We start from the raw sequence: 16,862 nt of genomic DNA on the forward strand, positions 1-16,862 counted from the left end.
TCCATGCACCGGGAGCCCGACATGGGATTCGATCCCCGGTCTCCAGGATCGAGCCCTGAGCCAAAGGCAGGCGCCAAACTGCTGCGCCACCCAGGGATCCCCTAAATTTTGTTTTTAAAAAAAGGCTGTCCTAGTTCTATGTAACACTTCTCTCTAAAAGGGGCTAGAAATTTCAGACAGGACTTTTTTGTTGTGATAGAAGGAAGAGGCAGTTAAAACACAATATTGTTATTTTTTAAGATTAAAGACCAAACAGCTCTGATAAAAAGTAATACCTCTCCAGGAGCAACACACAGTTGGGAGAACGCTACAAAAGAGAATAGCATCTGCCATGGCTCCCCCATTTATATTTCCACCACTCATAGTATTATTTAGCACAGTGGCAAAGGACTTAATGACTATTCACTGATAACAAGATGTTCACGAATTAAGTAAGTGTTCTCAAGTAGGACAGGCAGTCAGAATGGAACCAACCATAAGCATAAAGATTGGGACCTTCATTCTTCTCTCAAAATATTGGTAGCTGGCACATAACATCCATTAAATGACTGGCTTAATGATGGACAATGAACCAATCAGTCAATAAGAACTTCGTCAAAAAAAAAAAAAAAAAGAACTCCATCAAGAGGATTGTGGTTGTAATCCAGTCATTCTCTGAGGATCTAACAATATTTATACTAATAACAATAGGTATTACCTATTGGTAACAATAGGTACATCAAATTTCCTCTAAATAGCGCTTGCTCCCAAAGGATTTATAGGTGCCATCTCCCCATAAGGGGAGAACATGGCCAAAGAAGGGAGAAGGTTAAGTGTAATGAGCCATGCTGAATGGAACAAAGCTGACGAAAGGGCATCAGGCTACAAGAGAGGAAGAGTTCTCATGCAATACTACTCTTCTCTAGCAGAGCCTTAATTAAGATCTTGGGCACACTGCATTCACCGTTAAGTAACAGCAGTGGGTACATAAATATCAAACTGTATTATTAAGCTTCTTTCTCCTACTTTACAGATGGAGAAACTAAGACACCACAAAGAAAATAACTTCCCCCAAGGAAACACCATGACAAGGATTCTATCCATTTCATAATTCCAAAACCAACAGGCAGGCTTCAATTAAAAGTCCAAATGACAGTTCTAGGTGGCAAGCTGAATACATCTAGATGTTTCAAACATAAGGTAAGTAAAGATTCAGATTCACCAGCTCTGACGATAGGCAGCCAAGAACTTGAGTACGAAACTCCAATTTTTAAAGAACCATGATAAATGCACTACACACAACAATCCACTCCTCTTTCTCCTTCCTGATGGCCCTCTTGAGAAAGTAGCACATGCAAGTAGGACCTAAGTGCCACAGGTGTTGCCATCAGCGGCCCTGACCCTAGGTCTAGGTATAAGTACTGATCTAGAATTCCTGTGCCAGGCAGATCCTTAAGATCACAGACAGTCAAGGATCATTCTTTGCATTAAGATCTCCTAATCAATCACATTCCAATGGGAAGCACTCCAGACCTGTCATTTTTTTCCCATCTACTGTCTTTGTCATCTAGTCCAACTGCAACTGGGCTCCAGTTTTTAAAATACACTTGTGCCCATTAACTCTGCTAGAGAAACCTTCCCAGCCTCTTGTAAAGTTTCTCTTCACAACTGCTTTCTGGTTGGAATTTGGTATGCTCCAAATACAGATTTCTGGTACCTTTCCAAAGTTCAATCATTTGATACCCTCCCTCCCCGTACATAAAAAATATATCCTTCCAGCATCATTTGACCGAAGTATAAAGCAACCTGGTTGGCCTCCATGCATCCGATGGCATCTTCCAAGAGTGAAAACTCCACGCAGACATAGCCATAGTCGTAACCTGGGGACAGCATTTAAATACAGACGGGAGTGGTGTTAGTGCCTTGCAAACACAAAAGACACACTTAAATCCCCTGTTTCTGAACCCCTTAACACAAGCCCTCCCAACTAGCACCTCCCTCCCCTATACTGGGCAAAGCTGCTACCCCAAACAGAAAAAAGTACTGAAGGAAAATCTGGATGTTTCTGACTTTGAGAGTCATTCCAAAATGGCTTTTTCTATTAACCAAGAAGATCTGCCCTCTTTAGCACTGATGGTCTGTCTGGTGAGGTGCCCCAGAATTAGGTAATCCCACAGAAAGTTCACGAGGGGACCCAGAACATTTTAATCACAGGCTGAATCTTCTGGAAAAACAAAGTCAACAAGAGCAGGAAAGTATCTGGAAAAAAACAACAACGTATCCCGAAAGGGGAAGGAGAAGCAATTATCCCAAAGCTATGCTAATAGTCACCACTTTTCAAGCAGAAACCACCTTCAAAGACAGAAGTGCTGACAGACTGAGGCAACTATTCTGTTTGGAAACCACAGGAAGCTTCTGGTTGGCAGGGGACAGACCCATTTCAGGTCTCCTCTTTTTTCCTTGTTTCAACTCAAGTCATAAACCAGCTTAAATCTTTGTGAAAGGAAGAAGGTGTAAAAGCATAAATAAGTACAAATAGCTGGGTCCCAAACTGTGCTTGTGCACAGAGACTGGCGCTAGGGTAGGATGGGGGAAGAGACAGCAGTTGTTAGCAATCAGTACATGTCCAAGAATTGTATAAGCCATTAGTCAGTCAGAGACCACCCTTTACCTTTCTCCTAAGAAAGTGTCATTTGCAACTCTCATGACCCATGAGATTAGGAACTCATGGGATTTACAGGCTGCTGAGCTCTAATACTAACCCATCCTGTAATTTCCCAGACACTGGCACCATATGCCTACAAAAACACACTTGGCAATGCAATGCTCCACAAATGCCTTCCATGTTTCCTCCACTGCCTCGCAGGATAAAGAAGTGCATCTTTAGGAGTGATGCTGTGCAAATGAACAGCAAGAAAAAGATGCAATTTGTTCAGATGAGAAATAAAACTCAGGGAAAGTGAAACAACAAATTGATTTCACACTCTGACCAACACAGATTAAAACTAACCCCTGCAGGGATCCCCGGGTGGCGCAGCGGTTTAGCGCCTGCCTTTGGCCCAGGGCGCGATCCTGGAGACCCAGGATCGAATCCCACGTCGGGCTCCCGGTGCATGGAGCCTGCTTCTCCCTCTGCCTATGTCTCTGCCCCTCTCTCTCTCTCTCTGTGACTATCATAAATAAATAAAAACTAAAAACTAAAAAAAAAAAAAAAAAAAAACGAACCCCTGCAACCTGTACTTAAATTTACCACAAAATCAGCCTCCTCTGATTAGTAACTATTTGAAGAAATGAAACTACTTTAAAGAAACAGTATATGTATTTATATACATCCTATTAATGATAGAAATTGTTTTGTTACTGAATTCCTTTTAAGTGGATGTTCTTTATTAAACTCCGTGAACTTTTAGAGAAAACATTCTGCATTTTGGGGCACCTGGGTGGCTTAGTCAGTTAAGCGTCTGACTCTCGATCTCAGATCAGGTCTTGATCTCAAGGTCAAGAGTTCAAGTCCCACACTGTGCTCCATGCTGGGTGTGGAGCCCATTTAAAAAAATAAATTAAAAAAAAAAGAAAGGAAGAAAACATTCTGCATTTTGTAAAGGGCTCTGAATGTTCCTGGGAAACACTATAGAATAGCAGAAGCAACTAAGGTGCCTTCTATCAGCAAATATCTACTGCAAACACTCAACTGCATGTCCACAATCAGAAAAGGGGAAGCCATGGAACAAGCAGATATACTCCAAGGTGTGTTGGTTACCTCTACAGAACATATCTAGGTCCAGATGTGTGGAAAGCAACCCTCTCTACAGCTGCCAAAATGAAAAACACAGGGAACTAACACCAAATTGGAAAACCCCTGAGTTTCCTTTCTGTACTTAAAGAAGTAACTACTGTGGCCCAGAGGAGCACACAGAATCTGTGGACAAAGAGAAAGAGAGATGATTTATGACAACATTCATACTTTGCTAGCGGACAAACAAGACTCTGATACTACAGTCACTGGGAAGGAAAAGATACAGTTTTCAAGAGACCTATGAGCATCTCTATATATCAACTCTAATACGTATGTTAACAATGTTACTTCAGATTGAATATTAAATCCACAAGCCCGGGATCCCTGGGTGGCGCAGCGGTTTGGCGCCTGCCTTTGCCCCAGGGCGCAATCCTGGAGACCCGGGATCGAATCCCACGTCGGGCTCTCGGTGCATGGAGCCTGCTTCTCCCTCTGCCTATGTCTCTGCCTCTATCTCTCTGTGACTATCATAAATAAATAAAAATGTTTAAAAATAAAAAAAAAATAAAAAAAAAAAATAAATCCACAAGCCCAACATTCAGTTTCTTCTGCCCGAAACTTTAGATATTAAATAATAACAGAAATTTAAGGCTTAATTATAATAACTGAGACTTTAAAAAAAAAAAAAAAAGGGTACCCAATCTTAATGTTAGACATTTTGTGTGTCTAAGACTCACAGTTGTGCAAGGATTTTCAGGAATTGCCAAAATGGACAATATTAAGTAATACTTAACACTTATTGGTGCAAGGCTGCATTCTAAACACTTTACATACACTAATTTAATCCTCACAAGACTACCCTATGAGGTAAATACTATTAATATTAACCTCATTTTACCCATGGGGAAGCAGGCAAATAAAGATTATATAATTTGCTCAAAAATCACCTTAATGGAAAGTAGGAATATGGACTCAGAACCAAGCAGTCCAGATTCAAATTGATGCTGTTAACTGCTACACTGAATAGCCTCTTACCTTTTAATAAAATCCTAGACTGATATAAGTAATCTGAATTCTAAACTTTATTGAGCCCAATCACAGAAAAGGGTCCCACATTACCAAGGACAGACAGATAAGGCCATGTCTATAATTAAGAAATACGGAAATCTGCAGCACACCAGTTACCCCTATTCTAAAATATCTATAGCAGAACTTTGTAAGTAGGTCCAAGTATGCAAGTTAGAAAGCATGGGCTGCTATACTGGCTACCAAAAGTCTTCTGCAAAGACAAAAATCCAAAAGCTTGTTGCAATGATAGCTATAAAAGTTACAATACAGGGATGCCTGGTGGCTCAATGGTTGAGCGTCTGCCCTCAGCTCAGGGCACGATCCTGGGGTCCTGGGATCGAGTACTACACCAGGCTCCCTGCAGGGAACCTGCTTCTGCCTGTCTCTGCCTCTTTCTCTGTGTCTCATGAATAAATAAATAAAATCTTAAAAAAAAAAGGATTAAAAAAAGTACAATACAGTAAGACACTTGATATAGGATACTTAATATAGAATATTTTAAAAGCTTTAAAACTGAGAACAATTGTATAAAATGTGTATAGGAAAAAGAATCGGAATTAAATATGAGGAAGTCACATCTAACTCAGAGGTTAGAGATAAAAGTCTGCATATGAGATGAAAACCATGCATTGTCAAAAATTGTACTCAAACACCCCAACGTGAAGAACAACATACCATCTCTCAATATAGGTTAAGTCCAACACTGCCAGTTTTTCCTCCAGCGTCGCAACAGATCACTTTTCTTTTGGTTGACACCAGATGAAGAGGCTGGCTTGCATTTAAGGGCCATAATGTATGAAAAACATATCACTTTAAATAACAGAATCACAGCTAGCACAGCGAATGCTCACACTTAGAGAAACTTGAGAGACAGAGACCAACTGAAGCCATGACTGAGTCACATCACACCTCTCATGCTCACTCCATGAGAGAGAAGATGGAGTCGTGGAGAGGGGTTGAGCAAGCACAGGTGAATATATGGAAATCTGAAAATGAGTAACGCAACATGGCTGTAGACGAACATGATTACAGTGGTTGTACTGTTACAGCAGGATAATTGGGGATTTTTTTTAATTCCTCAAATGTAACTTTATAATTCACAGAGTAAGTTTTAGTAGACCTATCCCACCCACAGACCTAAACACTCTGAAAATAACCAACCAACCATGCATTCATAATTGCTAGAAACCATTTGGAATCATTAAGATGGTAAACTCAATGTTAACAGTGCCATAGACAGATTCTTACCTAAAGAGTAAAAAATTCTTTTATTACCTTTTTCTTCTACCGCCACATGCTGGGAAGAAGTCTGATGGGCTGATGGGTCTTTGTGCTTATTTATAGGACTATTAAAAAGCATATTTTACTCCATTTTCTAACCTAACTAAATGTACAGATTTCTCATAGAAATGTGAATGCTCCTTATAAGTTTGTTTTGTTTGTTTTTTGGGAGTTGAGAAGGATGATAACAAGGAAAGAAAGGGAAGTATATAAAGTAACACTAAAATTTCAATTCTTCTTCATGTTCATTAATCACGTGATAGCCTATTAACCAAAAAAGTATCCGTGATAAAAGCTAACCAGGTGCTTAAGGGGGAGTATGGTACAGAAAACAAAGCCCTAATGAATAATATCCAGTATCTTTTAGTCTCTGCTCCTAAAAGAGTTGACTCAGGGATGCTGACAAACATGGCCCTTAATTATTCAAGTCAATTGCAATGTTTATACCAAGCCTGGCATTTATAACAATTACACAGCAATACTTACTTAGGCAAATGAGATGAGCAGCCCTGTGTTCAAACTATTCTAAAAAAACCCAACTAACATAAACAAGTCTAGCTGAATTTCCCATTAGGAGTGATTTGACTTTGATAAAGCCAAGAATATACGTACCAACTATAAAATGTAAAAAAGAATCAGGATTTTTAAAAAAAATTTATTTATTCACGAGAGACAAAGAGACAGAGACAGAGAGAGAGAGAGAGAGAGAGAGAGAGAGAGAGAGGAAGAAACACAGGCAGAGGGAGAAGCAGGCTCCATGCAGGGAACCCAACCCGGGACTCGATCCCGGGTTTCCAGGATCAGGCCCCGGGCCAAAGGTGGCGCCAAGCCGCTGAGCCACTGGGGCTGTCCAAGAATCAGGATTTTAAAGGACACAGGCAGAGGGGAATCAGGATGTAACATATAGAATTGCTGAATCATTATACTGTATACCTAAAGCTGAACAATACAGGAATTAAAAAAAAAAGGATAGAGGTAGGGAAAAGTTTTCTTTATTGGGTATCTTTGAGGGAAAAGAACAGATTTTTTTTTTTCTCTACACAAAGATTATATTTCTGTGGGAACAAAGCTTTATGAATATAAAGAGCACCACGAAAAATCTTTATAGAGATTGAAGAGGGCTATGTTTTTATAGATCCTATTTTCATAATTCCATTTCATTACTTTTAAAAGAAAAATAAAATATTATCAAGTTAGAGATTTTGGCAAAAACCAAACAGAATCAATCCAGATATCTGAATTCCTACCAATGAAAGTAATATAACAAAGAAAGCCAATGTGCAAGATTTCTAACAGGTACTTCACTCTGTTAAAAACTCAAGTGAATATGTCCCTGCAGCTTGCATTATGAAAAGTAGGAAAATATCTGATTTATATGTCAACCTACTAACTGGGAAGAACAGAATTGGACCTCATGAAATACATCATTTCAAATCTTACAAGCACTTTCAATCCTCTCCCCCTCAACTATTCACATAAGGCTTGCTGGTTTATAATAAAAGATGAAACAAGGAAGATACACACTCATGATTACTTGCTAAATTTTTGAAAACTGCATATGGTTCCATTTTACTTAGTGCTCCATTTGTGCCAACTGGTTATTCCAAAAAAAAAAAAAAAAGGGAGGGGGGTGGTTGTTTGAGGTTGTATTTTCAAGAAGTTCTCAAAATCCAAAAAAAATTTTTTTTAAGATTTTATTTATTTATTCATGAGAAACACAGAGATGTGAGAAAGAGAGACAGACACAGGCAGAGGGAGAAGCAGGCTCCATGCAGGGAGCCCGATGTGGGACTTGATCCTTGGACTCCAGGATCACGCCCTGGGCCGAAGGCAGGGGCTAAACCGCTGAGCCACCCAGGGATCCCCGCAAAGTCCAAAATTAATTAGGGGTCACTTCATCTAATGATGATTCTCTGGGCCCAGGATATTATTATATGGGAAATTCTCACCCTTATTTAATTCATTTTAATTCCAATGACATTAATAATGCTATGTGAACACAACAAAAGAGTGTCCCTGCTCTAAGAGAGCTTAGAGCAAAGGAAGAGTTATGACAACAGATAGGCATAGACTATCTCAAGATGCTATGTGAGTCGGAAAAGAAAACAACTATTATTTCTTCATTGAGATATTACTGACATATAACACGTGTTGGTTTTAGGTGAACATAATAATTTGATATATGTATATATTGTAAAATGATTAGTACAGTAAGTTTAAAGTTAACATCCGTCACCACACACACAAATTTTTTTTCTTGGGATGAGAAATTTGAAGATCTATTCTCTTAGCAACTTTAAAATATACAATACAGTACTATTAAATACAATTAACACACTGTATATTATATCCTCAGGACTTTTTTTATCTGGGAACAATTCTTTTTCTTTTTTTTTAAGTTTATTTATTTATTTAAGCAATCTCTACACCCAATGTGGGGCTCAAACTCACAACCATAAGATCAAGAGTCGCATGCTCTTTCGAGTGAGCCAGCCAGGAATCCCAGGGAACAATTAACCTTTACAAAGCCAATGTTCTACTTCAATTTTTGTTCACTTGAAAACAAACAAACAAACAAACAAAAATCTACAGAGCAAACACCAGGAGTAAAAGAGGAACCTTTGTTGACCTACTTTTTTCCCTAGCCAACACTCTGGCCTGGCAGGAAAGATGATATAAGTATATGGCAAAAGGATCATCCAAGAGAAGAGCAGTGCCAATGAATGCTGCAGCAAACTGCCATGCAAGATGATCCCAGAACAAGTCCCCGATTAGGGGGTAAAGTCTTCTCATTTTTTTCCCCTTCCTTCCTTTTTTGAGAGAAAGAGACCATGTGGGGGGGGGGAGGGGCTACAATGGGAGAGACGATCTGAAGCAGGTTCCACGCCACCTGGTGTAGAGCCCAATAACGCAGAGATTGATCTCACAACCCTAAATCATGACCCAAGCCAAAATCAAGAGTCAGATACCCAACCAATGAGCTACCCAGGTGCCCCAAGCTCTTTTCATTTCTATATCCCCAATATTAGCATAATACCTAGTACATGATGGTGCTCAGTTAACATAATAGCAATTGCAATGTGTATCTTCACTGGAGCAAAATACAAGAAAAGTAATTTCTCCGGTTTGTACTTATGCAGAAGCTAACTCACCATGTGCTTTCAGTCCGAGCCACTTCTTTCTGGGCCTGGGATATCCATATGCCAAGTTGCAATGATGTTAACTCCTTTGCAGGGTGGTCTCAGGAGTGCATGAGATAATGCATTTCAGCACCTTCATGTTTCTTTTACAAAGCATTGTCAGGGACTAAAGATCAGATGATACCTGTGTTGCTGCTCCTCAAATATGCCCCAGTATTAAAATGTTAGCACTGATGAACTGACTCACTGATTTCTGGTTGTTAAGAATGTTTCCCCCAAAGATCACAAAGCTATTTTCATTTTGAGTGGAGGAAAAAATATGGCCCATAAACACGTTTCCTATTGCCTTGGCCCTAGTACAAATAAAAGGACAAGTCTCCACTGTTCACAAAGATAGTGGCTTCTGAGCTGGTTGCTCAAGATGAGAACAGATCACACTGGCCCAGCCACTTACCTATTCCAGAAGTAAAATAACATACAGAGAAGGGTCAGACAACTGGCATTCTCACACTCTGACGAGACCATAAACCTAGGTCATCTATGCATTATAACAGAAAACTGATGCCCAACTAAACGTACTAGCTACCAACCAGATCCACATTTGGGATCCCCATCTGTGGTAAAATAGAAAGATATTTGGTCTCTGTTCCAGGTTCCTGGCACGGAGATCTTAAAACTCTTGGAATTTCCTGAATGACAGGGGTGATATGAGTGTCTTTTGTTCTAATGAGGTGACTCTTGGTGGGCTCTTTGATAGCATTAGGATGGGGCCTGGTGATCAGAATGCCCAAGCCTTGCTCAGAAGCTTGCAACTTTTAGCCTTACCTCTCCAATGCGCAGGGAGAGGAAAGGAGTTGGAATTTAACCTAATCACCAGCAGCCACAATGATTTAATCAATATGACTACATAATGGAACCTCCCATAAAAACCCTTCAATGATGGGATTTGGAAAGCTTCCAGGTTGGTGAAAGCATCCATATGCACCTGTGTGCAATTTTTTCTACTTCTTGTCTGATCATTTCCTGTAACACCCATGAAAAGTCCTGTTTTATTTTACCTGTCTGAAAATCAGAGGACATCATTAACAATTACTTGCTGATCTCTCTGACCAAGAATTATCTCCAAGCATTCATTTAGGTGTTATTCTTTTTCAAAAGCCTGTTGCCTCTAAAAGTCCTGTTTGTCATCCTCTAGTGACTTTACTATTAGAAATAACTGACCATTTTTCATCAAGTTATCCAGAGCAGTAAACTTCAAACTTTCAGCCAAAAAGAACTCATAATGCATAGGGACTCCCAGATTCCTTTTTAAAAATTGACTTATAAGATCAGTTGAATATAGAACACTCATACCATATACCCATTTTCCATAGAAACTGAAGCCCGTAAGGTCAAAGACTACATTGCTCATGATCACCAGAATATTCTCTAGATCTCAACATGCTACAGCTATTGGATGAATAAATCAATAAACAAACATTCTCTAATAGTTTCAAAATTAGAGCCATACTCTACTCATACACTACCAAATATGTGGTAGGTAACACCAAAGAATGAATTATAAGCTTTTCTTTTTATTATTTTTTTTTAAGATTCTATCTATTGGGCAGCCCGGGTGGCTCAGCAGTTTAGCGCCGCCTTCAGTCCAGGGTGTGGTCCTGGGGACCCGGAATCGAGTCCCGCTCAGGTTCCCTGCATGGAATGGAGCCTGCTTCTCCCTCTGCCTGTGTCTGTGCCTCTCTCTCTCTCTCTGTGTCTCTCATGAATAAATAAATAAAATCTTAAAAAAAAAAAAAGATTTTATTTATTTGAGAGGGAGAAAGAGAATATGAGTAGAGTGAGGGGCACACGGAGGAACAGGTTCACCACTGAGCAGGGAGCCCAATGTGGGGCTCGATCCCAGGACTTCCAGAATCATGACCTGAGATGAAGGCAAGATGCTTAATTCAGGTGCCCCAAATCATAAGCTTTTCAAGAATATAAGGCACTATTTTATTTTTTAAAGATAGGGGGGAGGAGCAGCCTGGGTGGCTCAGTGGTTTAGTGCCGCCTTCAGCCCAGGGCCTGATCCTGGAGACCCGGGATCGAGTCCCACGTCAGGCTCCCTGCATGGAGCCTGCTTCTCCCTCTGCCTGTGTCTCTGCCCCTCTCTCTCTCTCTCTGTGTTTCTCATCAATAAATAAATAAAATCTTAAAAAAAAAAAAAAAGATGGGGGAGAAATGAAAATATAACATTTTCTAAGCATAGCATAATGAATTGAACTGAGATTAGGGACAATTATGAACTCTACCAGTAAGGTGTAAGTAGCAGTCAGTAGGCCATTAATATCTGCACTGAAGCTCTGTAAATATTCTACATGCTCATGAAAATGCTTTTAAGAAATCAATCTTTATATGACTTGTCAACTGATTTTTAAGGCTTATTTTCTAATACTAAGATTTAATTTATACCACAATATACATCCTTTTAAAGTGTACAATTCAGGGGCACCTGCCTGGCTCACTTGGTGGAGTGTACAACTCTTGGCCTCAGGACTATGGGTTCAAGCCCCACAGTGGGTGTAGAAATTACTTGAAAATAAAATCTTTTTTTTTTTTAAAGATTTTTGTTTATTTATTCATGAGAGATATATATAGAGAGAAGCAGAGACAAAGGCAGAGGGAGAAGCAGGCTCCATGCAGGGAGCCCGACGCGGGACTCAATCCTGGGACCCCAGGATCACGCCCTGGGCAGAAGGCAGGCGCTAAACCGCTGAGCCACCCAGGGATCCCCTTGAAAATAAAATCTTAAGGGGCACCTGGGTGCCTCAGTTGGTTGGGCTCCAACTCTTGGTTTCAGCTTGGGTCATGATCTCAGGATGATGAGATCAAGCCCCATGTCGGGCTCCCTGTTCAGCACAGAGTCTACTTGTCCCTCTACCTCTGATCCCCTGCCCCACTCCACTCTCTCTCTCTCTCACACAAATAAAAATCTTTAAAAAAAAAATCTTAAGTGTTCAACTCTTGATTTTGGCTCAGGTCATGATCTCAGGGTTGTGAGATGGACCCTAGGTCTGGCTCTGCACTGGGTGTGCATCTTGCTTAAGATTCTCTCTCTCCCTTTCCCTCTGCCTCTCCCCACTCTACTCCTTCTTACAAAAAAAAAAAAAAGAAAAATCTTTAAAAAAAAATTAAGTGTACAATTCAGGGGCATATATACAAAGTAGTGCCACCATGACCACTATGTAATTTCAAGAAGGCTTACATATAAATTAGATAGAAGACTTAAGTGATTAAAAAAAAAAAAAGACTTAAGTGATAACATAAGAAATATGGAAGCAGGAAAAAATTGCTTTAATTTACATTTTGAAGGTGGAGAATTTAAGCTACAAAGGATGAGCACAAAATCAGATGTTCTGTGCAAGGAGAAAGTTAAAGGAAGAAGTCAATGTATTTTTATAACCTGTAAATAGTTTGTATGGATGGCCTCTAACTTCTGCCCATTGAAGGTAACTGTTTAAAGTGACTTTTCCTCCCTGGACTGAAGCTGGGAGTCAACCGGCTGCTGCACTATTCAGCCTGATTAGTGACCCTTTTATTTTCGCTACTCCAGCAGAATAAATTCTTGTATGAATTTTACTCACCACCCAAAGGCACAGGAAGCCCCATGCAGACTTATATAACATAGAAGACTCAGCCAAAGCCATCTGAGCATTTGGCCAAAGAGACAAATAAGAACTACAGAAGCCAGGAGCAATTCTACCTAGAGAAGAGTGAAGAACTCAGAAAAGCAGGGAGTTCAAACACCTTCCACATCTCAGAGAGACAAATTCCATCTCAGTTAAATAGTTCTGGGGAAGAGGATATAACCTGCCAATTAAAGCATCTGCTCATCACTGTCATGCTTTCTTCCCAAAACTGCTATTTTCTCTATCTCCAGATGTTACATGTAGTTTAGGTAAAGATCTCCAAAATGACACAGTCTACCAATTAAAAACCACCAAGGTGGTGGTCCTTGTTTCTGAATAACATGATGCCTTGGGTTGTGAAGATGTTCTATTACCAGATCGAGAATGAAACTCCATACAAGAAAAGGAAGAATGCCGAGAGCCCAATAAAAGCCAACAATAATATTAAAACTTCCCTATCAGGGCTGCAAATTACCACAGCCATCGTTCAAAACTTAAGTGGTTTCAACAAAGGGGCTTAAATTGAAGAATGACTCAGCCCACAAAAGAAATTGAGTTTCATATTAGTGTCAGGAAAGCTAAATACACCAAAGAAAAAAGTTGCTTTAGTTAAGTTAATGTAGAAAGTTAAACCAATAATCCTAAAGTATTGCTTTCAAAAACAGTACTGGGATTCTATCTTTTTTTTAAGATTGATTAATTAATTAATTAAGGCAGAAAGGGGAGGGAGAGGGACAAGCAGACTCTGAGCTGAGCACGGAGCTTCACATGGGGCTCTATCCCACAACCCAGGGACCATAACCTGAGCCAAAACCAAGAGTCGGGGGATCCTTGGGTGGCAGTGGTTTGGCACCGCCTTCGGCCTAGAGTGTGATCCTGGAGTCCTGGGATCAAGTCCCGCCATCAGGCTCCCTGCATGAGGCCTGCTTCTCTCCCTCTGCCTGTGTCTCTGCCTCTCTCTCTCTCTGTCAAGAATAAATAAAATCTTTAAAAAAGAAAAAAAAAAAAACCTAACCACACTTAAAAAAAAAAAAAACAAAAATAAAACACCAAGAGTCATGGATGCTTAATCAACTGAGCCACCCAAGTGCCCCAAGACATTCTTATTTTTAAAGGTTTGCCATTTTTGCTTAAGGCTCCTCTGTAAACATCCTCCCCAAATGTGGTACACCAAGACTCCTGGTTGAAAACAAAAACTTCGGAATGACTGGGTAGTTCAGTGGTTGAGTATCTACCTTCAGCTCAGGGCATCTGATCTCAGGGTCCTGGGATCAAGTCCTGCATCGGGCTCCCTGTGAGAAGCCGGCTTCTTCTCCCTCTGCCTATGTCTCTGCCTCTCTCTCTCAATCTGTGTCTCTCATGAATAAATAAATAAAATCTTAAAAAAAAAAAGAAACGTGACAAGTAAATGTGATACTTTCCAATCAGCCTATGCTCAGTTTTCCCTTAAGAACTAAAATTATTAAAAAAAAAGGAACTAAAATTATTTACTTGTCTATTCTGTAAATGCCAAAAATACTGCAAAAGATATGTATTTGCATTTTCCAACTCTATTTTTTCTAAGTGACATTAAGCTACTGTATCTTTTAGCTACTCCATTTGGAATACCATAAACTGTGCATGTCTTGTAAGTGTTAATCCATTTCAAAAGGACTTCTGCCCCTGAAGTGACAGATCTTCTCTGGGTTTTCCTTCTTTTCTTAGAACTTCTATTTTATCAACATAGTGGTGAAAACTCAAACCATTTCAATTGTGAAAAATGAAAGGGGGGTTGCCTGGGTGGCTCAGTCAGTTAAGCATCTGCCTTTGGCTCAGGTCATGATCTCAGGGTCCTGAGTCCCACAGTGGGCTTCTGCTTTTCCCTCTGCCTTTCCTCCCTCTCATGCCCACTCTCTTACACTCCTCTGTCTCTCTCAAATAAATAAAATCTTAAAAATAAAAAAAAAAGAAAGGATATAATAAAAGCCTGTTATCCAGGGCCACAGCAACTGTGCCCATTCATTATATGAACACTAACAGACTCAATGCACTTGCAGTGCAATGCAGACTCAACCACTTCCATTAGCCTTCTAACTTTCCTAAGCTAATTAATAAAACAGTAATATAATAACTTCAATCACTATGGAGAGTTACTTTCTATTTTGAGACTTATTAAGAAACATAATCCAGAAGCCATATCATTTTTGCTTAAATAATACAAATTCCTTTGGAAAAAGCATCATAGCAAGCTTATGTACTGGATAGCATGCAAATCCACCTAAAAACTAAGAGCAATTCTGTCTATATTCATAAGTTACAGAAACACTTTGAGAATGAGAACATCTAAAACCATTCCAAGATCTCTGGAAGAAATATGCTACATAAGCAGAAAGTACAACTAAAGGGCGCCTGGGTGGCTCAGTCAGTTAAACATCGTCCTTCAGCTCAGGTCATGATCTCAGGGTTGTGGGATCAAGCCTCAAGTCGGGCTCTCTGCTCAGCAGGGAGTTTGCTTATTCCTCTCCCTCTATGCTCATTTCCCAACAAACCCCAAATACTAAAAAGGAAGGAAAGAAGGGAGGGAGGGAGGGAGGAAGACAGACAACTAAGGGCATAAAATAGCAGCAACCCAACTCTAGCTCCTGTCCCAGCTCAGTACAGCAGAATTGGTAGACAAGGCAAGGGTTTGCCATGGGCTCCTAAAGCACATAAGCATTAATCTTTTTAACTTAAAGAAGGTCCACCTGCTTACTAAGTCTCTTTTAAACTGTGCCCAGGGACGCCTGGGTGGCTCAGCAATTGAACATCTGCCTCTGGCTCAGGGGGTGATCCTGGAGTCCAGGGACTGAGTCCCACATCGGGTTCCCTGCATGGAGCCTGCTTCTCCTTCTGCCTGTGTCTCTGCCTTTCTTTGTGTGTGTCTCTCATGAATAAATAAATAAAATCTTTAAAAATAAACAAACAAACTGTGCCCAAAAGTTATAGAATAAGGAATATAATCAATCTAATGCAGTGGTTCTCACAAGTCAGGGCACATCAAAATCACATGGAAGACTTGTGAGAACAGAGATGACTGGGCCTTGTCCCCAGAGTTTATGATCTGATAGGTCTAAAGTGAAGCCTGAGAATTTGTATTTCTAACAAGGTCTGAAGTAGTGCTGACACTGCTGGTCCAGAACCCACTCTGCAAACCACTCCTCCATTGTTCACAGAAGCTGTTCATTGTAGTCTTTATCTTGCAAGACTTCTGCTCAATAAAATACATAAGTTGTATTGTCAGTTCTTCAACTTTTTATTGAAAATCACTTCCAAGTTACAAAAAAGTTGCAAGATGGGGATCCCTGGGTGGCTCAGCGGTTTAGCACCTGCCTTCCGCCCAGAGCGTGACCCTAGAGTTCCGGGATCGAGTCCCACATCAGGCTTCTGCATGGAGCCTGCTTCTCCCTCTGCCTGTGTTTCTGCCCCTCTCTCTCTCTCTCTCTCTCTCTCTCTCTCTCTGTGTCTCTCATGAATAAATAAATAAAATCTTAAAAAAAAAAAAAGTTGCAAGAACAATAGCACAAAGAACACACGCATGGACCTGTTACCCAGATTCAGCTATTACACTTTGTTGTATCTACTTTATCATTTCTCTCTCCCCCCCCCTCTATATACATCAAATATTTTTCCCTAAAAATGAGAGAAAAAAGCATAAATAATGTCTTTTGCCCCTAAAAACTTCAGTGTGTATTTCCTATAAAGATGTTCTCGGGGATCCCTGGGTGGCGCAGCGGTATGGCGCCTGCCTTTGGCCCAGGGCGCGATCCTGGGGACCCGGAATCGAGTCCCACATCGGGCTCCCAGTGCGTGGAGCCTGCTTCTCCCTCTGCCTGTGTCTCTGCGCCTCTCTCTCTCTCTCTATCATAAAAATAAATAAATAAATAAATAAATAAATAAATAAATAAATAAATAAATAAAAGATGTGTCCTGGAAGGGGGGAACATCTTAAAAAAAAAAAAGATGCTCTCATAT

General features: G+C 40.2%; 1 protein-coding gene across 5 annotated transcripts in view; it reads right to left on the bottom strand.

Moving 5' to 3' along the window:
• The window catches only part of RBM6 (RNA binding motif protein 6), a 124,849-nt gene that overhangs the window by 69,806 nt on the left and 38,181 nt on the right, over positions 1-16,862 (bottom strand). For 3 of the 5 annotated variants that reach the window (XM_072786148.1, XM_072786147.1, XM_072786149.1), the window contains exon 6: positions 1,786-1,859. The exons of the other annotated variants lie outside the window; for them this stretch is intronic. In XM_072786148.1, the coding sequence (XP_072642249.1) occupies positions 1,786-1,859 (74 nt within the window). The remainder of the gene's footprint in view (positions 1-1,785; positions 1,860-16,862) is intronic. 5 annotated transcript variants of the gene reach the window in all.

Source organism: Canis lupus, chromosome 19, assembly GCF_048164855.1.
Source record: "Canis lupus baileyi chromosome 19, mCanLup2.hap1, whole genome shotgun sequence".
NCBI classification, from domain to species: Eukaryota; Metazoa; Chordata; class Mammalia; order Carnivora; family Canidae; genus Canis; species Canis lupus.